This window comes from Cibotium barometz, chromosome 63 (assembly GCF_041138505.1).
Source record: "Cibotium barometz isolate CiBa-2024 chromosome 63, ASM4113850v1, whole genome shotgun sequence".
NCBI lineage: Eukaryota > Viridiplantae > Streptophyta > Polypodiopsida > Cyatheales > Cibotiaceae > Cibotium > Cibotium barometz.
Genome location: NC_141108.1, coordinates 31,946,543 through 31,973,492, shown reverse-complemented (window position 1 = coordinate 31,973,492; position 26,950 = coordinate 31,946,543). Strand labels below are relative to the sequence as shown.

Genomic DNA, 26,950 nt, shown 5'->3' with positions numbered 1-26,950 from the left:
CCACTCTCTTTAGGGTCACGCGTTGCCGGTTGCATGGGTATTAGCCGTACTAGACCCTCCCTTACTGACAAACCGGAGCCCCTGCCTCTCTATGGAGATTCATGGTACCCCACTTTCCAGGGCAATTGTCGATGGTGACTCTGGGGTAAACCTCATGCGAGAATTCACACTCCATGCATGCAGTAGGCCTTACGGTAACATGACCAGCCAACTTCTTCGGATGGCCGACCAACGAGAGGTTACCCCCATTGGCTTGCAGAAGGCGTCTTGGTAGTAATCCAAGACTGGACTTTGTGGTGATCGAGCTTCATGAAGTTAGAGGTGCCTACTCATTACTCATTGGTCGAGTCTTGACCATGGCTTAGAAGTACAGGTGTACTGCACGGTTGGGGTTCTGAACATGGTCCATAGGAGCAAAAATTGGAGGAAGGTCCTGACCAAGGGATCCGAGGTGCCATAGTAGCTCCCACTTCGTCTTCCAATCCGCAAAAGACCACCTCTTGGCCTATGCCAGAAGAAGGCCTTGTTTCCCATGGTGATGAGTAAGAACTACTTTACTGGCTACAAGCGGCGGAAGGCTTGACATCCTACATGGTGGACATCATGGAGGTGCCAAACGGCTCCCCCAACCCTTCCTCCGAGCACCATGAGGCTGTAGGGCTAGGGGAACCCATCATGCGTCCAGAGAGGGTGCAAGATGGTCGAATCCCTCTAACACAAAGCCGACAAGAACCCAACCACAGGCCCGACTACTTCCCTCTGCCCCAACATAGAGAACCAACACCGGTGTCTATGGAAGAACCAACCTTTCCCTGGGATAGTGTCAGAATTATACGACACTCCTCCAACAGCCTCCTTGCAATCCCACTCTCCTCTCCAAGGCAATTGTGACAATGGAATCCCTCTCCCTTCCTCTCATTTCTTTGCGTTTAAGGTTGTGGGAACTTCAATCTTAAATTTAAATGCTCACCTCCCTCCTCCTCCTTTCATTCTCGCTCCCCTCTTGGCCTTTTTCATATCCTCCTCTTGCCTCTTTTCATACTTGCCCCCCTCGCCTTTCCATCTTTTTTTCATACTTGCCTCCCCCTCTTTTGTCATACTCACGTCCCCCATGGCGATTCACATACTCGCCTCCCCCTTCCTTTTCAAGCTCGCCTCCCCATGCCAATTCATGCTTGCCTCCCTCCAGGTGTCCGTCGACCCATAGTCACAAGGCAATTAGAATGGGAATGGGAACGGCCCATGCCATCCGGAATGGGAACACCATATAAGGATTAGGGAATGGGAATGCCACGTCAACACACACACACACACACACACACACACACACACACGCGCGCGCGCGCGCGTTAAAAGCTATTGATATTTCATTTAAAACATGACAAACACGATACATTATACATAGCCATTGTTATTGATCCTAAGTCTTGATTCTTGAATACTTAAGAAAAATAGATCCAAAATCCAGATTTCACAATCAACTAGTGAAACTTCAAACAATACAAAGAGAGGAGCATTAGCGGCTTGAGAACATCCACACATAGTTAAACCCCGGGGTTTGAATTCATAAAAAGTAAAACACTACTTAAAATTTCGCTCTAATGCATTTGAGGTTTGAGAACACCCACACATAGTTAAACCCTAGGGTTTGAATTCATAAACCCCGTTGCAACATGTGCTTGCATGATTGCAATTAATGCTTCTTGAATCATAGTCACAATACAATGGGAATGGCCCATGCTGTCCAGAACGGGAACAGCATATAGGGATTAGGGAACGAGAACGGGAACGCCGCATCAACACACACACACACACACACACACACATTAAAAGCTATTGATATTTCATTTAAAACATGACAAACACGATACATTATACATAGCCATTGTGATTGATCATGAGACTTGAGTACTCAAGAAAAATAGATCTAGATTCCAGATTCCACAATCAACTAGTGAAACTTCAAACAATACAAAGAGAGGCGCATTTGAGGTTTGAGAACATCCACACATAGTTAAACCCCAGGGTTTGAATTCATAAAAAGTAAAACACTGCTTAAAATTTCGCTCTAATGCATTTGAGGTTTGAGAACATCCACACATAGTTAAACCCTAGGGTTTGAATTCATAAACCCCGTTGCAAACATGTGCTTGCATGATTGCAATTAATGCTCCTTGAATCATTGGCACAATGCAATGGGAACGTCGTGTCAAAACACACAAGCCGAAAGTGGAAGCTGTGGGCAAAAAGGATTGAAGAAGGCACGGGCGAGTACGAAGAAGGGATGGAGACAAGCATGTAATTTGTGCTAGAAAAACACAAGGAGTGAGATGACACGTGGAAGGCAAGCAAGGGAATAATGTGCCAAAGAAAAAACGGTAGGGACGAGTGTGAGGTCGGATCATATTAACAAGAAACGCTGTTCCCAGAGGTGTGGAACAGTAGAACAGTGTTTCCTATGCACAAGGAACGCCGGAACGGTACATAACAGTTGCTGACGTGGCATTGTAGTCAGAACAGACGTTGCCGTTGTGGGAACGGATCTGCCATTTCTGGAATGGTCGTTTCGTGTGACGGTTGGAAATGCACCGGTCGTGCAAAGGTACCTAAAGGTACCTAATAGATCAGGTAAGGTACTAAAGTACCTTCAAACGGCACTTTCTCCAACATAACAAAAAAAAGGGGCTACGCTAGGAATGCGCTTGCCACTGGCTGTCCCCCTCCCTGTGATTTTGGACTGAGCGTTCTAACTTGTCAATCCACCTCCTTCAAACTTGACGGCCTAGGCTTGGAAGTTGATTGTGATGAGACATATGCCGCCTCCTACTTTTATCTTCTTCTCCTTCAACAATCATTCAATGGCACCTAGAGCTTCAGGTAGTGAGCAGTCCAAGAAGCAAGCTACTTGGCCATGGTGGGAAGAGGTGGATTGTGATGAGACATATGCAAGTGGAGGTGCCAGGAAATGGAAGTGCAGGTATTACAAGCAAGCAAAGATAGGAGGTGCCAATTGTTTGTGAGCTCATTTGATGCATGAATTTGGCCATGATGTGGCTTTTTGCCAATTAGTTCCAGCAAAGAAGAAGTAGGAGTTATAGGAAAGGCTCAATGCACAGGTGTTTCGAGCTCCACCTCCAAAGTCTGTGGCTGTAAATACCTCTTTTTTTTTGCCTCTAGTGCATCTAGTGGTACTTACACAGCACAAGCTAGGAGTACTGGCTGTACCCTGGGGTAATCCCCTTCGGCCTTTGTTGTTTCCATGGCACCACCATCATGAGGTGGCCAAAGAACTATTCCTATTCATGGGATCCTGGATGCTGCGGTGGCCAGGTTTTTCTTTCATGATCACATTGCATTCAATGTGGCAAGATCACCTTATTTCCAAGAGATGGTCCGTGCAATTGCTGGATTTGGACCCACATATACTCCTCCATCATCAAAGACTTCGAGGACCACTTTGCTGAAGAAGGAGAAAGAGGCCATTGATGCGGCATCAGAGAATATTTGTGTTGGGTGGAAGAGGAATGGGGTGTCACTTAACACTGATGGTTGGAGTGACTTTTTCTCTTGCACTCTTGCACCATACATGGTATTGTGGCTTATTCTGTCAGAAGTCATCTCCTGTCTTTTTTTATACACCAGGGCCTTTGTTGTGGGTGTGCCCGCCCTTATGAGGTGTTTTCTCATTTTTCCCCACTCTCCGTATTTTCCCCCTATTTTTTTCCATTTTGCTGTGGCTTGGGAGGCAGCCCTGAGATGGCAGGAGGACCCAGTAGCCAGCCGACTGATGGCATTGGTCCATGACTCCATTTATCTGATGGCCGACTCCTCACAGCTGGCCGACTGGCTGCATATGCTGGTCGTGGAGACTCAGGACCAGTCTGCTGCCTTTAGCACACAGGCCGACTGGGTATATGGGGCCATATAAAATGGCCCCCAGCCCCCCATTCCATTTTGTACTATTTCCGGGATCTTCTTGTGTATATAGAGCAGAGTTACACGCCTCTCTCTCTCTCTCTCTCTCTCTCTCTCTCTCTCTCTCTCTCGTGCTGTGATTTTCTGCACTGCGTTTTGCTCTTGTGTTCCTAGATCTGGTCATCATCTCCGCTGCGTATTCTGACATATTCACGGGGTGGTGTGCATTTCTTATCCTCACATGATGCATCTAAAACAAAGAAGAGCTCCGATGTGTGTGTTGAGCAGTGGGTAAATGCTGTTGACACCATTGGTCCAGAAGATGTGATTCAAGTCATAGGAGATGGAGAAGCATCAAATAGAGCAGCAGGGGCAAAGTTGGAGTTGAGGTATCCCCATATCACATTCACTCCTTGTATCGCACATGGGCTGAATAATTAGGAAATTGGGAATTTGCCATGGGTGGCACCTATTCTTGAGAAAGGGAGAGAGATTGTTAGTTTTATCACTCGTCACCACTATATTTTCTCAGAGTTCAGAAAGAGGTCTCCCCAAAAGGATATCTTAAAATACTCTGAAACCCTCTTTGCCTACAATTTTATTATGTTGGAGAGGCTTCAAGAGGTGGAAAATGTTTTGAAATAGCTTGTGGTGAGCGATCAGTGAATTAATTGGCCCTCTCTCGCTTAGTTACAGATAGAGCATGCTACATTAATGTGATTCATGATGCATTTTGGGCTGATGTGGGCCATCTTAATGTTGTTGTGAAGCCCATCATTCACATGTTAAGGATTGCGGACAGCAAGCAACCTTGTATTGGCAAGGTTTATGAGGGCATGGACAAAATGATAGAGCACATTAGAGAGGTGGAGCCTAATGAGGGAAGGCAAGAGGAGTTGAGAGCACTTTCCCAAACTCAATGGGATAACTATCATTCACCCTTGCATGCAGCTGGTTTTGTTCTAGATCCAGAGTTCCAGGAATGCGGGCAAGCGATTGATGAGGAAGTCGTAGATGGCTGGGATAAAGTATTGGGAAAATTGGTACCAGATCCTTCCCAAAGGAGGTCTATCAAAGATCAATTATCAATTTATAGAAGCAGGCAAGGAAGATTTGGTTCAGCTGCGCAAAGAGACAGATGTAGGGTGGGTGCTGCTTTATGGTGGGAGGACTATGGAGCAGGGACTCCTGAGCTTCAGCGTCTTGCCATTCGTATTTTGAGCCAAGGAGCTAGTTCCTCTCCGGAACTGACTTGCTACACAAAGCACCAATGATTTGGTTTATGTGTCTGCAAATCTGCGACTACTTAGTTAGGTCTACAGTCCGGAGGTAGGGGGTGTCATTGATGCCCACCCTTCTTCAAATTCAGATGATGATGTAGTGCATATATACATGGACCATGATGATGAGATTGGGAGCTCTTCTAGAGCAGTTGATGATGATTTAGTTGCTGATCTTGACATTTGATATGCTGTACTCCATCTTTTAGTTTTTTGTCATTTGACATCTGGATTTTCTCGTGCGCATTTTATCTATCTTTGTAGCTCCTGCGCATTGTGCCTCTCTTTGTATCGTGTGAAGTTTCACTAGTTGATTGTGGAATCTGGATTCTGGATCTTATTTTCTTGAGCACTCGACAATCAAGTCTCATGATCAATTACAATGGCTATGTATAATGTATCGTGTTTGTCATGTTTTAAATGAAATATCAATAACTTTTAATATATACATGTGTGTGTGTGTGTGTGTGCAGTACTTGTGTGCTCCTCCTTGTAAAATATGTGCATCTCTAGTGTGGCCTATTTATTGAGGTCGTGGCTGTTTTTTGCTGTCGGCCAGGTTCATTGAGCCAGTCGGCCAACTCCTCTTGCCTGCCTATATAAAGGGCCTCTCTCCCACTTGTTGTAAGCATTCAATCCCAGCGCATATCGTCTATTGCACATCTGCTGGCTGTTTCAACCCCTTGTAATTTCTTTGCTATGATAATAAGAACTTGGTCATTGCCTACTTCCTCTCTCTGACTCTCTCTCTTTTGTCTCTTGTGATCTCCTCTACGCTTTGTTCAAAGCTGCTTCTGCTTTCTACTCAGGTTGCTGCACATCAGTTGTCTTGTGCCTCTTGTTCCCTGTTTAATGTTGCTTCCCTCTTAAGTTACCTTGTGTATCCTTACTTGTCAACTAATTTGCATTGTTACCACTCAAGGGCTGTGCTCGCTCAGGTTTCTTGCTCGCTGGTTTTGCCTCTCACCCGCCAGTGGTGTGCAGCGAGCACCTTGCCCGGTCTCGTGCCATTTCTTCTCCTCCAATTGGTGCACTGACCTATTGCTCTGCACTGTACCAACTCATCTCACCTGCTACCTACTTGCCTCCACCTTACTCTCCATCCTCGCCATACTATCCCCTTCCACCCTGTGCAGCCTCGCCTCCTTCACCACTACCCACCCCTACTGTACTTCCCTTTCACCCCCACCACCACCGTCTCCTATCCCACCACCCACCCTATCCACTGTTCGCCATCCACCCACCCTTCATACAGTAACCTGCCGTGCACGCGCTTAACAATATCAACTCCATCCCTATCCACTGTTCGCCATCCACCCACCCTATCCACTGTTATCCGCCCACCCTTCATACAGTAACCTGCTGTGCACGCGCTTAACAATATCAACTCCGTTCCTTCCGTCTCTCATACTCGACCCCCTCCACTAGGTAACTTTTCTACTCGCCTCCTCTTGGCCACCTTCATACTTGCCCCCCCAACCCCAACCCCAACCCGCGCCCCCCCCCCCCCCCCCCCTCCTACTTGACGATTCGCCCCCCCTCCCTTGTCCGAGTCGCCACTCCTCCTCTCTTGATGACTCGCCCCCCATCTCCTGTCCTGCCTACTCACCCCCCTCTCCCCCTCTCCTAATGACTGGCCCCCCCCTCTCCACTTGATGATTCGCCCCCCTCTCCTCTCCTACAACTGCGTTTGAGTAACAAGGGGTGAGTTCATACTAAACTTTGAGTGTAGTTCAGTAATTTGGAATCTAAGTTGTTATACAAATATGTGAATTCGCCCCCGCTTCTGCACTTGACGACCCCCCCTCCCCAAAAAAAAAAGAAAAGAAAAAGAGATGCTCTTTTTTTCGTCACCATCATACTCGCCTCCCTCATACTTTGAGGCCATTTTCTCTTCCTATCTTCCTCATTGAGGATGGTGAGCACTCTAGTGGTGGGTGAATTGTAGCCACCAAGGGTGCCTACACTCGGCCAGACCATATCCGGGCGTCACACCGCCACACCGTAAGAGCGTAACACCGCCACAGTGGGTAAACCCTAGAGGAACCTTCCAGAAGCGGAGGTGCACCACCAACAGATACACGAGAGGTGCACACACCGGCATTGAAGGCACTGCACTGACACTCCAATGGGCATCTCCCAGAGATAGGAGATTCTACCAAAGGCCGCCACTCCGAGGGCATCTACCAAAGATAGGAGATGCCATTGACTCCATCGACTCTGCCATGTTTAGGGATACTACATGGTCCCTTGACTCATCCTTCATCCTTTAACCTACATCCTTCATCCTTCATGCTTCGTCCTTCATACTACATTGTAGCCTTAGCCTTGGGTGCTGTAGCCACTTGTTATCAACTTGAGCCTATGTGTGTCCTATTCATTGTGACCTCTGCTGAGTGTGCACGGTACAGTGAAAGGCATGTAACAAGTGTTGTCCAACCTTCTTGTTCCTCTTGCAATCTTGTCACTTGTGTTGTGTTCCCCTCCATTCTGTCTATTCTTACGTGTGCTGTGTTGTGAGCATTGAGGACTCCGGACATACTGTCTAGAGAAGAGCCACCACTTAGTGTGCCAAGCAACCAACCTTGCTACACTTGCAGGCATAGATTCTGATGCAAGCTGGGTGGTTAGGGAGATCTATTCATGATTAGAGATTAGGTTTTCAATTGAGTCATTTGTCAAGCTTTGTACATAGAGTGTTTGCTATGCTCTCTAATAGAATTATAGTAGTACTTGAAGGTTATTGGTGTGTGCTTGTGTTTCGGTTAAATCTTCCATTGCGTTAATCATCTCTATCGACACCTGCACTTAGTGTGGCAGGCCACCCACCTATGACAATGAAACATGAATGCCCCTAAGTGTCCCTATTCATCATTACTCTGGTCTTGAAGATCAACACGATAGGACCGGATTCCTATTCCGTGAATCCATACTAATGCATTCAAAGCTTAGGCCTTACGTTGAGTACTCTAATTTTCTCAAAGTAACATTGCCGAATCTGCATCCTAGCTAGCTAAGGCGAGGAGCACGTCCCCTAAAATCGGGGAAAGTTGGGGTGACCTGAACACTTTGAAAAACTGCATTTTTTCCATAGCTTACAACCTTTCATAGAATGAATGCTGCAAGCTAGTAAGACTGAGACAGGGGTTACTTCACACTTGATTGATTGATCACATCTTCACAGCCATAGAGAAGGCTGAGCATAGGTGGAAGAAGTTTGGATGATGTGCGAAAAGGGATGTGCTGGTGGAATTTTGAACTGATTCTGTAGTAATGATGTTTTGCAGGTCTTTTTTGACAAGGTCCAGCAGGTGGATATTCAAAGGCTTCTATCTTTCACAGCACTTGGCTTATTCATGAGTGGACCTGGGCTTCATTTTTGGTACGCACATTACCTATTTATCATACTATTTCTAACTGATTAGATTACAGGCTCAGACTTATAAACATTGGAGACCAGATTAGATTTTTTAATGACTTTTTGTCCAGGTATGGATTGTTGCCCAAAGTGATTCCAGTGCCAGGATTTCCAGGAGTGCTGCTGCGCCTTGTTGCAGACCAAGTAGGTGTTGACATGTCAACTTATTATCATATCCTGATTATATTCAAAGAGAGAAACAAAGATTCTTACATTCTGTAATAAAAGATGCTGATAGCATTTCCTCAATGGTATCAAAAGAAAGAAAATGAAAATCCTAACGAGTTGTGGTGGAGCACATCCTAGAAGAGAACTACTGAGTTTCGTCCAAATTCCCTGTGCAAAGGCTGCAAGCTCAACTCTCCATCAAATGGAAAAGGGTTTTAAAGATGGCAGAGACCATGAACCCTCCTCCTTGATCTCTTTCCAGTAGTGGGGTTGTTTCTTAAAATCCTTGGTCTGCTGGATGCTGGGAGTCCAAAATGTTTGAGACAAGACTCCTTTGGGTGGGCCTCAATTCGAGCTCTGACCGCGCATTCTTGTGGGTTAGTGTCATTGGTCTTTCTCGAATCCTGTGAGTGAAGAACCTCTTCTTAAGGACCATACTCCATTCTGAACAGATAATGGTAGCACCAATGAATCTCATAGTATGCTGAACAATGCAACATCTGTTAAATATTAATAATTATTAATGTGGGAATAAACAAGTGCTAGGTGGTTGTGTTAACTTGCACTTAACAATCAGTATTCTAGGTTTTAAATAAAGCAGTTCCAGTGTGTGTGGACAACCGTTAGTGGACATTCATGTGTGGGAACAGCCCCTTAGGTAAGCAATGATGTCTAAAGGTGACACCTCTTAGGGACACTTGGCATCATGCCTTGACATGTGGCATGTGATTGGCGGACTACTTGGAAACCATGAACCTGCCGCCGCCAAGCTAAGCAGGAGGGAATGTCATGTGCACCCTCCATTGGGGTACATAGTGGCACACTGGCATCATCATCAGTGCATCATTTGTTTAGTAATAGTACCTTTTTTAGGAACATTTGTTGTACACCGTGACCCCATTGTGAGCCCCGAGTCCATGGACAGTTAGGCACGAGCTACGTAGGTTAGTCTCCGAGCCATAGAGGTCAGTGTGGAGTCAGTCCTCTTAACCCACTTGGAGAACCCTCCACTGGGGTACATAGTGGCACACTGGGAGGGAATGTCATGTGCACCCTCCACTGGGGTACATAGTGGCACACTAGCATCATCATCAGCGCATCATTTGTTTAGTAATAGTACCTTTTTTAGGAACATTTGTTGTAAACCGTGACCCCATTGTGAGCCCCGAGTCCATGGACAGTTAGGCACGAGCTACATAGGTTAGTCTCCGAGCCATAGAGGTTAGTGTGGAGTCAATCCTCTTAACCCACTTGGAGAACCCCATCAGATAAGTGCATGTAGAAGTCAACCTTAGCATAGTTCTTGCATCATAAGCATTAGCAAGCATGTGTAGATTTGTTGCATGCCTATGGGCCAGTCAAAGGCCAGCCCATGGCTACAACATCATTCAGCAGCCTGTTTAGGGGCTGTTTACAGCCCTGGACAGCACCTAGGGCTAGCAGACAGCGTTAGGGAGCAGCCATGCTCCAGTTGGCCAGGACTAAAGAGCATGAGCAGAAGGAGTGCAGTCGGCCAGCCTAATGTAGGCAGAGTGTAGACATGCACTAGCATTTAATGATAAGCTTGGCATTTTTTGTCCACATAAAACAGGCTGACATGTTGTATCTGGCCGACCAGCAGCTCCATATCATTTATTGGCAAGCGCTTGGTATTCAACATAAATCATCAAGCACAAAAATCAGAATACAGTCCATCAAAGCAAAATCAGTCTTTATCCTCTCCAAGCAACATTGAAGCGCCTCTTCAGCATTCAGCCAGCATATGTGCAGTCCTATAGCTATCTTGGACTTGTATTAGTGGCCCAGAAAAGTCTTCTACAGTGCCCTTGGATTGGTGGATTCTCAGCCGACGCAAAGTCTTTCTTGTCCTTGCATTGGGCAGTCATATCTCTTGTTCTCAAGCGTTGTACAGAAGTTCTCCAAAGAAGTAATAGAAGCAAATACTCCTGCTTGCAGGGGGGAGCCTTCAGTGGGTATTTGGGACTCAATACTGTGCCGTCTACATTCTCTACTCTCTCTCTACTCAGTGAATGGATGCTAAAGATCTCACCAAAGTAAAGGTTTAAATAAGATTTTGTTGTGTGTTACACGGTCAACCTCAATGCATGTAACATTGGTATTAGAGCATTAGCTTGGTGACCCAACTCGGCTACCTAAAGAAGTGAGAGCATCCGATGGATGGTAATATTCCGGTTAGGAAAAACCACCCAAGCTTCCACCATGTCGAGAGAGACATCTCATCAAGAAGAAAGCCAGCAAGAAGTTTCGGAGGTATAAAGCCTCCAAAGCGACACACCCAAAGAAAATACGCTTGCGTCAAGCACAGAAGAGCTTCGCAAGATAACTATGGAGCAAATCAAATCATTGAAGATGCAGCTTGCAGCAGAAAAAGAGCTAATGGAAAATGTGCTTCAAACTGATGAATAAACTGAGTAACAGCAGCATGATCGCGCTTACCATCATACTTACTAAAATTCGGTGAAGTTCGGATGACTGTGGTGGTTGGGGTGGTGGAGAAAGACGGATATGGAGCCATATTGGGGAGGGATACCAAAATCTGTGCCATTGTCTGTTGATGTTGGAGTTGCATGGGCTCCCAGTTGAGCTTTTACGGGTATTCTCGGTCGGCTTCTTCACGACGGCGCTAGTCTTCCTCATACTTACATGTGGCTTCGTTATCCCTTTGTTTCTCTGCACGCCTTGATTCTTCTTTATTCTTTTCTTCCTGCTTCTTTACGTCTTTTCTTCTTTGTTCCTCCAGACCGTAGAACATTCTTGCCAGATCTGAGAAACCTTCTTTGGGCTTTTGAAATCACAGATCCACAAGACAAAGTCCATGTGGCAGCAGCTCAACTCTTTGGGGAAGCTGTTACTTGGTGGCAACATTTGTCTCACCTTCACACAGGCCTCTTAACAGGCCAACATTAGTTTGATTGGGCTACTTTTGTGTTTGATCTCAAGGCCCGTTTTCTTCCACCGCAGTATATGACCAATCTTGAGGACAAGTTTTACAAACTCACTTAGAGTGGTTTCCTTGTTTTGACCTATTCCAACAAGGTTATTACCATGGACTAGTAGTTCGGTATATCGAAAGAAGACAAGCTGAAACAGTTCAATAGAGGTTTAGACACAAACATTAGGTACCCAGTGTGAAACTTTGAACCTCAGACTTATGCACGGGCACTGACCCTCGCTCAGAATGAGGATCTAATGCTGAATGGAGGTAAGTCCAAGTAGGTATAGTCTAGTCGTAAGTCCCAACAAAAGTCATCTACCCAGTAGTCATTCAACCAGGGGGTTTACACTTGGTCTACATACACATATCACTCAGAAAGCTCAGGAGTTTGAGTTCCAGGTTTAGAAGGCAACATTCTAGAGGGATTTCATTTTTTTCCTCTTTTAGGGTGTGACATGATCCTCGAGATCCATCAGCTAGTATGAGCATTCCACCACTCATTTTCCACATTTAGGCCCAATGAGCCATAAGAAAAGGAGTAGAGTGTGCACTGATTTATGTCCGCTCTCAGTCTAATGTTGTTCAGACTGCACCCGTATTGGAGCAGAGGATGGTTGGTCTCCTGTCTCAATACAACATTATGTTGCGAGATGACCTCCCACCGAGTAGACTTGAGGACCACCGCATAGAGTTGGTTCTTGGTTCAGAGCCTCCTAGCATGTTTCCCCACCACCTTTCTAAGGCATTGGAGGGCGAGTTGGAATAGCAGTTATTCTATCTACTCCGGGTTAGAGTTACCTGGCCTTCCTCTCCATTTGCTGCTCCCATCTTATTTGAGCAAAAGAAGAATAAGAGCACATGCTTATGTCTGGATTACAGGGCGCTAAACAAGCTAACAATTAAGAATAGATTCTCCATGCCTAGAATAGAGTACATCCTAGAGCGACTCAATGGTGCTAAATTTTTCTCTAAGATAGATCTTAAGAGTGGCTACCATTAGGTTCGGATCTTTGAGGCCGACATTTCAAAAACCGCCTTCAGGACCAAGCTCGGCCACTATGAGTTTGTGGTGATGCCTTTTGGACTCACCACCAATGCACCAACGACGTTCAACAAGATGATTGTTAAAACCCTAAGATCTCTCTAGATAATTGTTATGCATAAACATGCATAAATCAGGCATAAACTCATCCACCCGACTACCCCCGAGTCCAAGGGATGTACACATGAATTATAATGAAATACATCATACCTTTACCTAGATGTCCCATACCATCAAGAGGTATAACTCTAATCCAATAGCATGTAGCTATAGTGTGAAATGGTAGGAGAGTAGTTATGATCCTCTACACAAGAGAGCATAACATAACCTAGCCTCAAGCTAACATCAAGAGACCATAGCTTAAGCCTCAAGATAACATAGCCTTGGCCTCTCAAGCTCCCCTTTAGTGTGCCCCCTGTCCCTATTATATAGGAGGGCCCTCAAGTGACTCTTGACTCTCCATTTCCCATGTGTGACCCTTGGATGCCTGACCCTAACCTTAACCCTTAAGGTTAGGGGGGAATGATTGAATACGTCCCTGGTAAGAATAACTCCGTTGTCGATTCTCTAAGTCCTAAAGGCACAATTCAAACTTTGTAGTAGTCCACTATGCCAGAAATTCAAGGAAAGAACTTAGAAAGCATGAAGGCACAATATGCAGATTCGGAAGAATTCGAGACTCCGTATTAGTTGGCCCTCAGTTCAGAACCAGGTCACTATAGTAGACAGGATGGCTGGTTATTTTACAAGAATTGCCTATGTGTACTCTTCAGCATTCAGACAGCACATGTGCAGTAGTACAGCTATCTTGGACTTGCTTCTATAGTGCCCTTGGATTTGTGGATTCTCAACCGATGCACGGTCTTCCTCGTACTTGTGTTGGGTAGTCATAACTGTTGTTTTCAAGCATTGTACAGAAGCTCTCCAAAGAATAAGCAAATACTCTTGATGGTTGATGCGGAGTTATGGCATGCTCGCATGGGGCATGTAAATTTTGGTAGTCTTATGCTTATGCAGCGACATAACATGTTGACAGACCTACCTCTTATGGAGAAGCCTCCAGATCACATATGTGAAGGATGTATTTTGGGAAAATTGCATCGGTTTTCCTTCCCACGTGATCAGGCTCTACGAGCAACTGCAAAGTTGCAGCTTATACACAGTGATCTTTGTGGTCCCATGCCGACAAAGTCATTAGGAGGTTGCTTCTATTTTGCTACATTTATTGATGACTTCTCTCGTATATGTTGGGTCTATCCGTTGACACAGAAATCATAGGTATATGATACATTTTTGGCCTTTGTAGCACTTGCTGAAACAGAGTCAGGATGCAAGGTTAAGACTCTCCGTTCTGACCGAGGGGGGGAATATGTGTCACATATGTTGAATTCCTTTCTTGAGAGTAGAGGTATCAAACATCAGTATACTACTCCTTATACTCCACAGCAGAATGGGGTTGCAGAAAGGAAGAATCGATCACTCATGGAGATGGCCAGATGTATGTTAAAGGCAAAGAAGCTACCACATATCTTTTGGGTGGAAGCTGTCATGTGTGCTTGTCATATTTTAAATCGATGTCCCACAAAGGCATTGGTTTCCATTACTCCTTTTGAGGCTTGGCATGGCCGCAAGCCTTCGGTATCACATTTTCGTACTTTTGGGTGTCTTGCATATGCACACATACCCAAAGAGTTGAGGAGGAAGTTGGATGATAAAGCCACAAAATGTATTTTTGTTGGGTATAGCCGTGAGAGCAAGGGCTACCGGTTATATGACCCACTATCCAAGAAGATATTCACTAGTCGGGATGTGATTTTTGATGAAAAATCAGAAATATCCATGGCTGGTTATGATGTAAATCAGGCTGAAATGATGTGTTTGAAGGTCTACTACCTATGGAGTTTCATTCCACAGTTGGTGATCCAACTCATGAGGGTATAGGACAGCCAGCTAATCATGAAGATGGTGCAGAAATTCAGCAGGCTATTGAGCCAGCAGTTGAGCCAAATATGGGGGGCAGCAGGCTCCACAGGTCAGACACATACCTAGATGGTATTTGAGGACATTACAGGACAGCCATCTAGAGGGTCCTCTTGCTGGTCGTACTCGTAGGGAGACACGGACCAATGAGCATGCACGCATCATGGATTTGAATATGGTTATGGCAGCTAGTTTACAGGATGATGATGAGCCTGATTCATTTGTGGATGCACGAGACAATGTGCATTGGAATAAAGCCATGCTGGATGAGCTTGATTCTATTAAAAGGAATCAAACATGGGATTTGGTTGATCTGCCCAAAGGCAAGAAAGCCTTTGGTACTAAGTGGGTCTATAAGTTGAAAAGACATGCAGATGGATCCATTGACAGGTACAAAGCCCGTCTAGTTGCAAAGGGCTATGCACAGAAGAAGGGCATTGATTATGAGGAGACATTTGCTCCTACATCCCGTATGTCGACACTCAGGTGTGTCATTGCATTGGCTGCACATCGTAGTTGGGTTGTTCACCAGTTGGACATCAAGACTGCTTTCCTACATGGGGACCTCGAGGAGGAAGTTTATGTATATCAGCCCATAGGTTTTGCAGAACATGGTCATGAAGGGAAGGTATGCAGGCTGAAAAAGGCCTTGTATGGTTTGAAACAAGCTCCACGAGCTTGGTATGCAAAGATAGATGCTTTCCTACTCACTCAAGGCTTTGTGAACAGTCCATCAGAAGCCACTTTGTATGTAAAGAAAGAAGAGAAAGATCTGCTGGTCATCAGTCTTTATGCAGATGATCTTTTGCTCATGGGGTCAAATGATGACAAAATTACAGCTTTTAAAGAGATACTGCAAAACAAGCATTTGACATGTCTGATTTGGGGCTCGTACACTACTATTTGGGCATACAGTTTGTGCAGGATAACAGAGGCATTGGGTTGTTGCAATCTCGGTATGTTGCTAAACTTCTAGAGAAGTTTAAATTTCAGGATTGCAAGCCTATTAGCACTCCTATGGAGCCTGGGATGAAACTGTCACTACAAGATGACAGTATTTTATTTGATGCCACTACATATGCTCAGGCTGTTGGGTGCCTTATTTACTTGTGTACTACACGGCCAGATATTCAGTATGCCGTATCTCAGTTGAGCAGATTTATGCACAGCCCGCGATTGTCACATTGGCAAGCTGTGAAGCGTGTATTTCAGTATTTGCAAGGTTTATCCTGAGGGGGGTGACGTGCAGTTATATGCTTACAACGATTCAGATTGGGCTAGTGATTTTGATACCAGACATTCCACTAGTGGAGATTGTTTCTTTCTTGGCTCTTCATGTATTTCTTGGCTAAGCAAGAAACAGACCACAGTGGCCACTTCGTCTTGTGAGGCAGAGTACAGAGCAGCCTACACTACTACCGTTGAGTGTGTCGGCTGCGTCGTCTCATGACTAATATGGATATTTCAGTGGAGGAGCCTACACCTATCTATACTGATAGTCAGAGTGCCATTGCCGTGGCCAGGAATCCTGTGTTTCATGCTAGCACGAAACACATTGAGATTCACTATCATTTTGTTCGGGAGAGACTCCAGGCAGGTGATATCAGTCTGATCTACTGTCCTACAGATCAGAATGTGGCAGACATCTTCACCAAGGCATTACCACGTCCGAAATTCGAAGCATTCCGCACTGCTTTGAATTTATTTCCTTTTGGTGGATGATGTACAGTGATCACATATCACTCCAGGGGGGTTTGTTGGGTTTTATGTTGTGTATGCACCCAGAGGAGTGCTAGTGATCATCAGTAGATTACTGGGGCACTTTTTACTTCAGTTAGTGGAGGTTTTCCCCCCAGTTTTAGCTTAGTTCCACTTATAATAGTTTATAAGTGATTTGGTCCACCTGGCACATTTTATGGCCGGACCATGTGAACACACCTTTTAGGTCACTTCTTTATGTGGCTATTGTACTTCATTTTATCACAACTGAATATATGAGCAGTCGTGTTCCTCTCTCTGCTTCTCACGTTTCTTGCTGAAGTACCTTCCAAACCCTAACCCTAACAGCTGAGCTCCTTCAATGTGAACATACAACCTTATAAAATGAAAGGTTAGAGAATAAAGTATTAAACCAACATGTGCAATACACTTACCACCTGTTCACACGCAACAAAACTCGTCAGAAGACAGAGCAAACTTCACGACTCACTGGCAGGCGTCCCCGCTCAGTAAGTGGCACGTCAAGCAGGCAAACACAAAAATACAAGTCATGCGAAAACAGTTTCAAACATGCAAAACATGAGTGCATGTGCAAATAGTATCATGGACATATCTCCCGTTCATGGAACAAGTACAAAATATCTGTCGGGCACAAAAATGGCACGACATAAAACATAAATCCTGGTCTTTCTATGGAGTGACAGTCCCATAGGTAAAACACAGTTCCAGGCACGAGCCTCCCTATGGAGTGACAGTCCCATAGGCAAGACACGGCACGAATACTGGCTCTTCCATGTCGTGACAATCCCATGGATAGAACACAGTCCAGGTCATACACGGCTCCCGTGCATACGACACCATCCTGCTAACACACGGGTGGCACCAGTCTGGCTCCCGTCCATGTCAAGAAAAAATACTGGCCTCTTCACATGAGACACCGGCCTGGCCTCAAGTGAACGAGACACAAATCTGGAGATGGACCAAATGGTCGGCCAATTGGTGACACCTGCCAATAGTCCACATTTCGTAGGCTGTACTGCCTGCCTCTTTGAACCACTTCGGTTCAAGGTTTGCTCGAATTGGGATGTGTTCGAAGGACATTGACTCAAATCTAATTGGGATATCTGGTTACGCTATAGCTGTTGTAGGCATTGCAAACTTGAGAATGGGCGTATGCTACTATAATAGCGGGAGTGAAACTAGAAATCTTGGCGATGATAAACCCAACTCATTGGAGCCCAAGTCATTAACTACCTTCAACGAAGCACTCCAGTAAATAATGTGATCATAATCGAGTTGAGATCTCTTGATCATGTCCTCTATGCTAATTATGGGAAGCGTATGATCGACGTTCATTGCATCATCTGTTTCTTGCTTTGAAGACAAGGTAGTTGTCCTGTCCATAGTTACTTGGGAATGCCATTCCCCCTCTAGGGAACAGGGGAATGCTGTTTCCCAGTCCTAGACGTTCCGAAACGTGGGGTGACGTTCCGAAATGTTTTGCCACAAGGAATGGCGAGAGGGAAACGTTCCACCACGTTCCGAAGCGTTCCGAAATGCTACCCTTGGTAACAGACCCAAAAACCCTTAAAAGAAGGGCAATATGTTTTTAAAAAAGTTTTTTTCCTCTATTTTTTCCACTCAACTATGCATACATAACGTAAATTTTTAAATTTTTAGTCTATCCTACTTAAAATTCATCATTTAAAATGATTTATCAGAATATTTACTAAGAATTTTTTGGTATTTTTCCCATAATTTGCATTTTATACATCATTTAGATATTTTATTTGGACATGTGCAGTCGGCCAACACTGTAGCCGGCCGACTAGCACATCTTGCCCATATAAATAGCCTAGCATAGTATTCATTCATTCATTCATCATATTCAGCATTGAAGCCAATCAACGCTTGGAGCCTTCAACACAAGGAGCATAAAGTGATTGCAGATTTCAGCCCTCATACCTCAGCGTTTTTCATCCTACAGCCCTAGGCGCATCAACGCATGAGCATTCAGCCCTGCATTAGCAAAACGCAGCAGTTTTCAGCATTCAGCCATCATTAAACCTTGCTATTCATCGTTTTGCTCAAGCCACTTGGTGAAGGTAAAACGCATCATTCATATTCATTTACAGCATTCATACATAGCCTAGAACAGTCCCAAACAGCCCCTATCTCAGCCTCAGCTTTGCATCCCTTCCTCATTCCTTTGGGAAGAGTGCATAGGCTCGAGATTGGACATCATTGGTGCTTCTACAGCCGTGTATAGTTCAGCCCGAGTCCCGACTCTTGGTCTTCAAAGATCTTGCGTTTGGCTTATCGTCAGTCACACCGTCAGTCTCTTCAAAGGTAATAAAGCAAATACTATTCCGGTAACGGGATAGGGGGCCCTTCAGTGGGTGATTCGGGACCGCATACGGTGTACAGTTTCCATCTCTCTCTCTCAAATCTCTTAAAGTTTGAAGTCTTAAAGTGGATTGCTAAACTCGCGAAAGGGGGGGGGGGTGTTTCTTTCAGCCCATCTTCTGGCCCCTAGTGTGGTGTATTGTGCAGAGTTGTCCATCTCTGTCTCTTATTTGGCATGTTCATGTGTTTGATCAGTTTTCATGATTGATAAGATTTCCGTGTTACAACTGCCCTTCTATTTTATAGGTACCCAATGTAGTAAAGCTAAGCCGGCGAGAGAAAGTCTTGTGGTGGTGGGAAATGATGGCTTTGGTCGTCTTGTGGTGATGCAAGCATGGGCGGGGGCCACGGGGTCAGGGGCATGGGCTCTGCAGAGCTCGATGGCTCTTTCTAGTGTCACTTCTCTCGGCCGGGCTCCTCCATCAACCTAGAGGTCGAGTGTAGTGGGTAGATCTGCCCTCGGAGCTCTAGTCTGGAAGAAGTCAGTGAGAGCTCTCTGTACTGGTCCTCAGGTGGGTGCATCTAGTCTTGGCCGCAATAAGAACTCCGTAAGTCTGTGGAGCTCCAGAAGGAAGAGCCCCAGGCATCTCTGGTCTGGGAAATCTATGATCGTGGAAAGTGGTCCAAATCCGTCTCAGAAGGCAGTGGAACCTCCCCCTGATCTCATAGTATACCGGGCATTGGCATATATAGCGGGTCTCTGTCTCAGTCTTTGTATGACAAAGCTGGCATATCCTATCCTCTGGTGCAATTTCCCCCGGTCCATATCTAGCTCTTTTTACTCTCACTTGATGGGATGAGGTGCGATCTCTCCAATCCCACATTGCACCCCAATGAGAGATGTGTGCACTGTGTCCATGTAGCGCGGGCATATGATGAAACCGTACTTTGTCAAGCAAAGAAGATGATCTCTGTAGAAGGCCATCTTCGTCCCCAGGGGTTGAAAGGGTGAACTCTAGGTCCTCTGAGTATCCAGTCTCAGATCTTGATGACCATGTTTAGCTCTGTGAATCTGAGAGCAAAGGAGGGAGCCTCTAGCTGTATTGAAATGGGGGGAGTGCCCCCATCTGCATGCCACGTATACCGAACCAAGTGCTCACCTGTGCATTCTAGCATAGCGTGTCTCCGTCTAGTGCCAGCTGTTTGGAGGACTCTAGGGTGAGCCGGGGGTATCTATCTGGTGGGAGCTCCCATAATTTGTGCCAGTACGTCACTGTCTAGAATAGAGCCTCTGTCGCGATCAGTGCAACCCCCATCTCCACTTGCACTATCTCATGTATGATGTGGCACTAATGGCTTACTTCTAACATCAGATCATCATCACTAAGGGCCTCTCCATTGGCTTCCACCCATTATATACCTCTTTCGTATCTGTCTCAGCTGGCCCCCCCCTCCGTCTCCTCCTGTGGTACAAACTGGGACCCCATGTGGGAGCTCCATACAATAGTGCAGGTGTGACTAGTATGTCGAATAGCCAGAGCTTCGTCCTCGGCTCATGAAACTGTTTCTGTGAGCACTACCCCTCAAGTGAGTCCAGGGCTGCATAGCCACGCATCAATCTGGTTTCGGCTGCCTTCCACATAGAGAACTGTGGTTGCTCGCCACTATATGTAAATTGGGGTGCAGATCTGCCTATCCACTGTGGGGAGGTATTAAAGATCATAACCTTGGTGTTCCCAAGGTTCGAAGTGAGGTCCCGGTCCTTGCAAAAGGCCGGTAATGCATCCAAATGCCTCTGTAGCCCCTCTGGGGAGTGAGAGATAAGGGGTAGTCAGATATCTTATCAATGTATAGCCCGAATAGAGTAGGAGACAAGGGGCAGCCCTTTTTCACCCCAATAGTGCTGTGTATGACCTCTCAGTCACCGTGGGGCTCGTACTCGGCCAGTGACAGACTCGTAACGTGTGAGGATCCCCGAAAGCACATTTGTTGGTCCTCCCATATCCTGAAGTCTCCTCATCAATCTGGCCCGTAGGACACTGTCAAAAGCCTTGCGGAAATCCACAAAGCAACAGTATATCCTGTCAGAATATGCAGCGGAGATGATGACCAAGCCTAGGAACACAAGAGCAAAAGCAAAAACGCAGGCAGAAAAACAGCACAAGAGAGAGAGAGATGTAGGCGTGTAACTCTGCTCTATATACACAAGAAGATCCCGAGATATGATACAAATAAGGCATGGGGGCTGGGGTCCTATATATACCCCCCTAGAGGGCAGTCGGCCAGCATCAGGAGTGCCCACGACTGATAAAAAAGGACCCACGACTGATAAATGCAGTCGGCCAGCAGCCCTGAAGCCCACGACTGAAGTAGATCCAGTCGGCCAGCAATAGGGTGCTCCTGGCATCACCTGGCAGCCCTCCCAAGCCTCAGAAAAATGGGAAAAAATAGGGGAAAAATACGGAGAGTGGGGAAAAATGCGAAAACACCTCATAAGGGCGGGCACACCCACAACAAAGGCCCTGGTGTATAAAACTAGACAGGAGATGACTTCTAACACCCCCTCTCAGCTCCTGGCTGTGTAACCAACCACTGGGAGCTGGGGTGCCACCTGAGCAAATCCTGAGACCGTCACGAACAAAGTGCCTCTGGATGACCATGGGTTCCTCCAGTGGAAGCCCAGACCTGCAATGTAACCTCCTCCTGCTCCATAAAACTGCTCCTGGGCCATAAGTAGATCTCCTCGTGTCCGGATCTCCTCCCCAAACCGAGTCACTCCAACCGTGGAGTCGGACTCCATCCAACAATCCCCCTCCTGTGTACAAGAGTCCATGATCCTTCGCATGCTGCAGAAACCACAGGAAACGCAATCCTGCCTCACAAAGAGACATCTGCAACCAAGAGCTCAACTGCCTCATCATGAAGCTCCCGTCCAATCCGGTGTCCATCAACCAGATCAATGAACCATACAGCTTCTGAGTCACAGAGACATCACACTGCTCACAAGGATCAACACCTGTTACGGTGCACAAGCAAGTCCTGGAAACCTGATGAAACCTGTCAACCACCCCCTCTGAATCCGAAACCACAAAGCCTGGAGAAACCACCTCCTTCTGCAAGTAATCACCTGTCACGTGCCTGGCTTTCCGAAAGGTTTCCGTGGAAAGAACATCCTCAACAACTGGAGGTTCTATGTCCCGAACACGACGAGACATCAGAGCATAAGTGACCTGTTCAGCTTCCTCTGACTCACGAACACAAGAACTACCAACCTCAGTACTGGAAAGTTCCTGCCAACTGCTGCCATCTACTGGCAAGCTATCCACCATCTGGTCCCGGAAAGCCCGCACCTGCAGCGTATCCACACCTGAGTAGCTATTACCACACTGCCACTCATCACAATCTTGAGGACCTGGGAGAGAGAGTGCTGAAAGCCTGTAGACTCCATTCTCCACTCCACCTTCCCAAACCACTTGGCCTGTTGCTTTGTCCCGGAGAGCAACAAAATGCTCATCAAACTCCACCCGTACGCCAGTCTTGCAAACCTGATGCACTGACAACAGATGAAAACCAAGTGCCGGAACATACAACACTTGGGAGGAATGCTTCCCCCCTCTGCCATCGGGAACTATCTCCATCCTGCCCTCACTGTGAACTAGGATAGTGGACGTATCCCCAGTAAGAATCTGACCAGAACACCTGCAGAGATCCTGTAAACCGGAACGGGAAGGAGTCATGTGCCTGGAAGCACCACTATCGAGAATCCACTCCCGAGTATCCGTTGCGGAGAGTCCTCCAATCTCCTCCCTGCCTGAAGAAAATGAAACATCTGTGTCCATCACCTCCAGGTGCACAAAAGCCGGAGTCTTCGTGATTGCTGAGGAGTCTTCACCCTTCTCGGTCTTCCGCTTGGGACACTGCCTCCAGTAGTGGCCTTTCTCGCCACAATCATTACAGGTCCTCTCTGCCTTTAGTTTCTCACGGTCAGCGTCGGACATCTTCTCAGAAGACTTCTCCGATGAAGCCTTCCCTTTGCCCGAGTTACGGCCTTTCGACCGTTGGCCAGTAAAGGCCTCCGAACCTCCACCCTGAGGAGGGTTCGTGAATCGTTCCTCCTGGTCCAGGACCATGGGCACAAGCTCCTCCCACGTGATGGTGCTGAGCCTGCCGCTGGTAATCAAAGAGGAGTAAAATGCTGAGTACGAAGAGGGCAAATGTGACAGCAACGTGATGGCCATGTCCTCTGACGATATCTCCTTCCCAGCCTGAAGAACTTCCTGCTGAAGAGCCTGCAGCTTGTTAATATGCTCCCGCATCGTCGACGACTTTGCAGGGCTCATAACCCGCATCTGTACTTCCAAGGAAATCCTCTTCATGGGCGATACCCTGTTATAAAGTGAGGCCAAATGCTGCCATATACCTCTGGCCAGCGTCATGTGCTTGACATGATTGATTACCTGCGGTGTGCAGTTGAGGAAAATAAACGAACGGACCCTGGCGTTGACGCGATCCCACATCTGCGTCTGGGCCTCCCGGTCCTTTCGGGTTGACGGTAACTCCCCTTCCTCTACTTCCGGCCGTGGAACACCAACAACGACGAAATCGGCAAGATCGTAGGACTCCAGAACGGATTCCATCATCACCTTCCATATGCCGTAGTTGCTCCCGTCCAACTGACGGTCCACCGGGAACGTGGGGAGAGTCGGAATCTTCACGTGTCTCTCGGCCATCTCAAACAGATCTGCCACCATAGCGGGGATGTACTTTGAAAAGGGTGGGTGGGTGGGAACAAAGAAGAGCTGATACCTGCAAGTGGCTGTCCAGCAAATCAGCCCGCCTTCCTCTTGCTTCTCCTCTTCCCGAACAGGCCAGAACAGTCCACCAATCAGCCACAAAACAGCCCCCTCTTGCTCACACAAATCCCAAGACCTATCTAGAGCCTAGGGCTCTGATACCATGTCAGAATATGCAGCGGAGATGATGACCAAGCCTGGGAACACAAGAGCAAAAGCAAAAACGCAGGCAGAAAAACAGCACAAGAGAGAGAGAGATGTAGGCGTGTAACTCTGCTCTATATACACAAGAAGATCCCGAGATATGATACAAATAAGGCATGGGGGCTGGGGTCCTATATATACCCCCCTAGAGGGCAGTCGGCCAGCATCAGGAGTGCCCACGACTGATAAAAAAGGACCCACGACTGATAAATGCAGTCGGCCAGCAGCCCTGAAGCCCACGACTGAAGTAGATCCAGTCGGCCAGCAATAGGGTGCTCCTGGCATCACCTGGCAGCCCTCCCAAGCCTCAGAAAAATGGGAAAAAATAGGGGAAAAATACGGAGAGTGGGGAAAAATGGGAAAACACCTCATAAGGGCGGGCACACCCACAACAAAGGCCCTGGTGTATAAAACTAGACAGGAGATGACTTCTAACATATCCAACGCCTATGAGCTCTCCTTTCCTCAATGATCCTCCATAGCGTGAATATGTGATCTAGTGTGGAGTGTCCCCTCTGGAAACCTGCCTGCCCTGGTGCGCTCCTTGGCCCATCCGCTGAGCTCATGCTCGAAGATTGATCAATAAATCTTGGCCATCGTGTGACCAATCATAATAGTCCTGTAGCTACCAAGGTCCATGAGGTCACATGCCTTCAGAATGGGCACAATGGTATTAGAAGACCAACTGCGGGGAAACCTTCACATAAGGCCTTGCTAAACATATGAACCAAAAGTGGAGCCAACACATCCCTCGCATGGGAGAAGTGCTTGGCAAGCAGCCCATCATGATCTTGTGCTCTCCCATTCTGCATCCTGTCAAGTGGAATGAGGAATGGGGGGGACGAGGCTCAGGTGAGAGAGAGAGAGAGTTGTATTAATGTCTTCGTCTATGAAAGACCCACAGGGTCTATTATAATAGACCAAAAGTGTTACAACACATCATGTGGTGAGGATAAACCTTACTACAAAAGAAAAACATCAGCATCTCATGTGGTCAATAAGGATCAGTGTGTCTCTTCCTCACGTGACCTCATACATGCTCTCTACATCTACGTTCCATGGGGGAGCATTCATCGCTAAAACGATATTTTGGATTTGAAGCTGTAGTGCGGAGAGGCGCCTCAGTCCGGTGGGCTGTGAATGTCTGGCACAATGTAGCTGGAGTACCGTCTCCAGTGTAACTCCTGGATGGCGTGGTGGTCGGGGCAAACCCTGATGCTGTCAATATGCACTGCCTGATCCGTCTGTTGAGGTTGTCTTGGGCCTGGTCGTTGTCGAATGTCTCCATCCATGACCTGCTGGAAGAAACTGGTGATAGATGGTTGTGAAGTGTCCGGGGCCTGGGCTCAGGAGACTCTACAAAGAGTCTGAGAGCTCCAGCAGGTAGAACCCCAAGCAACACTGGGGCACGTGCGCACACAGTCTAAATATCTACAAAAGATCCAAAGGGTCTATGAGATCAAAAAGTACGTTACATATGATCCATGAATATGTCAAAACATGATGAAAAATAAAAAATAGCTGCCAAATGAAACAAACAGGGCCCACATACTATGTACACATGTACAATGGAGTAGGTAGAAAAGGTGTCAGAACTCAACATCTTCAACTTGGTTTTGGGGGAGAGAGAGAGAGATTTAATTTCTTGCAATGGCATTCATGTTTGAGTTGTTTTCCTTGTATTGGCAGTTGTTTTTCACTCCATTAGGGGTAGGATGCCTCTTCATTGCTCTGTGTACCTTGGAAGGCCGACAACAGGAAATTGAGGCAAAGCTCAGAAAGGTTCATGGGGATTCTTTTCCAGATATATAGAAAACATTAGCAAAAGCTATAGTCAACAATGCTGTCTTTCATAATCTTCAAAGCAGCTTACAGCTTCATACTTGTTTGCAGGACTGGTTTGCATTGGTTGTTGCAAATTGGAAAGTTTGGGTGCCGTTTCAGTTGATCAATTTTGGGTTTATTCCTCCCCAATTGCAGGTCAGTTCTCTTATCCTATTTATATGTGTGTGTGTGCATGCACATGCATGGCGGCGGGCACTGAGGCTTATCTGCTATATTTTGTGACATTGGTTGAAAGTGAAGTGTTTTGTTTAAACAGGTGGCTGCAACAAGCTTAATGGGTGTGGCTTGGAGCGTCTTTATTTCATTCATTGGGCACAATTGAGAACTTGGTTATCTTTTTACGTCTTTGGCACAAGAAGGCTGCTAACCTAGTCTAATAAAGTTTGGGTCTCTAAAAGCCAGTGCCGTCTCATGTTGTAGGAGGACAAAAAAGCTGTTCTTGTATGATTTTTTACCCTCCATGGGGCCTAGCAAAAAGCATAATTCAGAAGCCATTGCTACAGTTTTCTGAACTGTAGATGGCTGCAAAACTTGATAACCAAGGGCCTCATGAGGAAGAGTTGGGAGTGTATGCCTTCTGGCAAAATCAGGAATGCAGAATTAAAATGTGATGGGTGGTTGCAAGCAAACTTTGTGGGCTCGAAGTTAGCTGTTTTTGAATTCTACGAGAGTAAATTGTACAGTAATGCGAGAAGAACAGAACGAAACAAAAAGCTTTCACAGTAGAAAAGAACACATGAAAGGAGAAGATGGTGGGACTATAGGATGGGTTGACACTAGGCTAGTTCACCTTGCAAGACACATTAATGTTGTAAAAATATGATAGAAAATATTGTTAGTTCCAAAAGAAATAAGACTAAGAGGTGCTAAAGCAAATGATATGTGATGGTAAATAATCGCATCATAACATAATCATTACCCAACACAGGTTTTCTTATCTGCTCCCGATGGATTGGCGGAAATCCCGTTTTTCTTCTCGTGTTGCTCTCAACCATCATACTCCTATACTCCTCTCACCCTTATCTTGCATTTGTCGTGCCTTGAATTTCGATGGAGCATTATTTTTTATCATGAAGGTCACCCGTTGCACAAGAGGATTCATCTCGGTTATTGAATGTTCATTACTTTTAGAAAGAGAACTACAGGAACCTTCTCTCCTAAAAATGGAGATAGACACAAGAACCTAAACAAATGCCAACGAAGGGAGCCTCAAGAACCAATATTTGCCAAGGTAGAATACCACAAGAACCTCCCACTACACAATCCAATGCATTATCATAGAAA

The 26,950-nt window shown here is 46.2% G+C and overlaps 1 protein-coding gene across 2 annotated transcripts in view; it reads left to right on the top strand.

Moving 5' to 3' along the window:
* The window catches only part of LOC147603954 (uncharacterized), a 46,619-nt gene extending 20,099 nt beyond the window's left edge, over positions 1-26,520 (top strand). For both annotated transcript variants that reach the window (XM_086796004.1, XM_086796005.1), the window contains exons 3-7: positions 8,483-8,577; positions 8,685-8,757; positions 25,511-25,603; positions 25,715-25,801; positions 25,923-26,520. In XM_086796004.1, coding sequence (XP_086652130.1) covers positions 8,483-8,577; positions 8,685-8,757; positions 25,511-25,603; positions 25,715-25,801; positions 25,923-25,988 — 414 coding nt within the window. In that variant the 3' untranslated portion in view covers positions 25,989-26,520. The remainder of the gene's footprint in view (positions 1-8,482; positions 8,578-8,684; positions 8,758-25,510; positions 25,604-25,714; positions 25,802-25,922) is intronic.
* Positions 26,521-26,950: the final 430 nt, after the last annotated feature.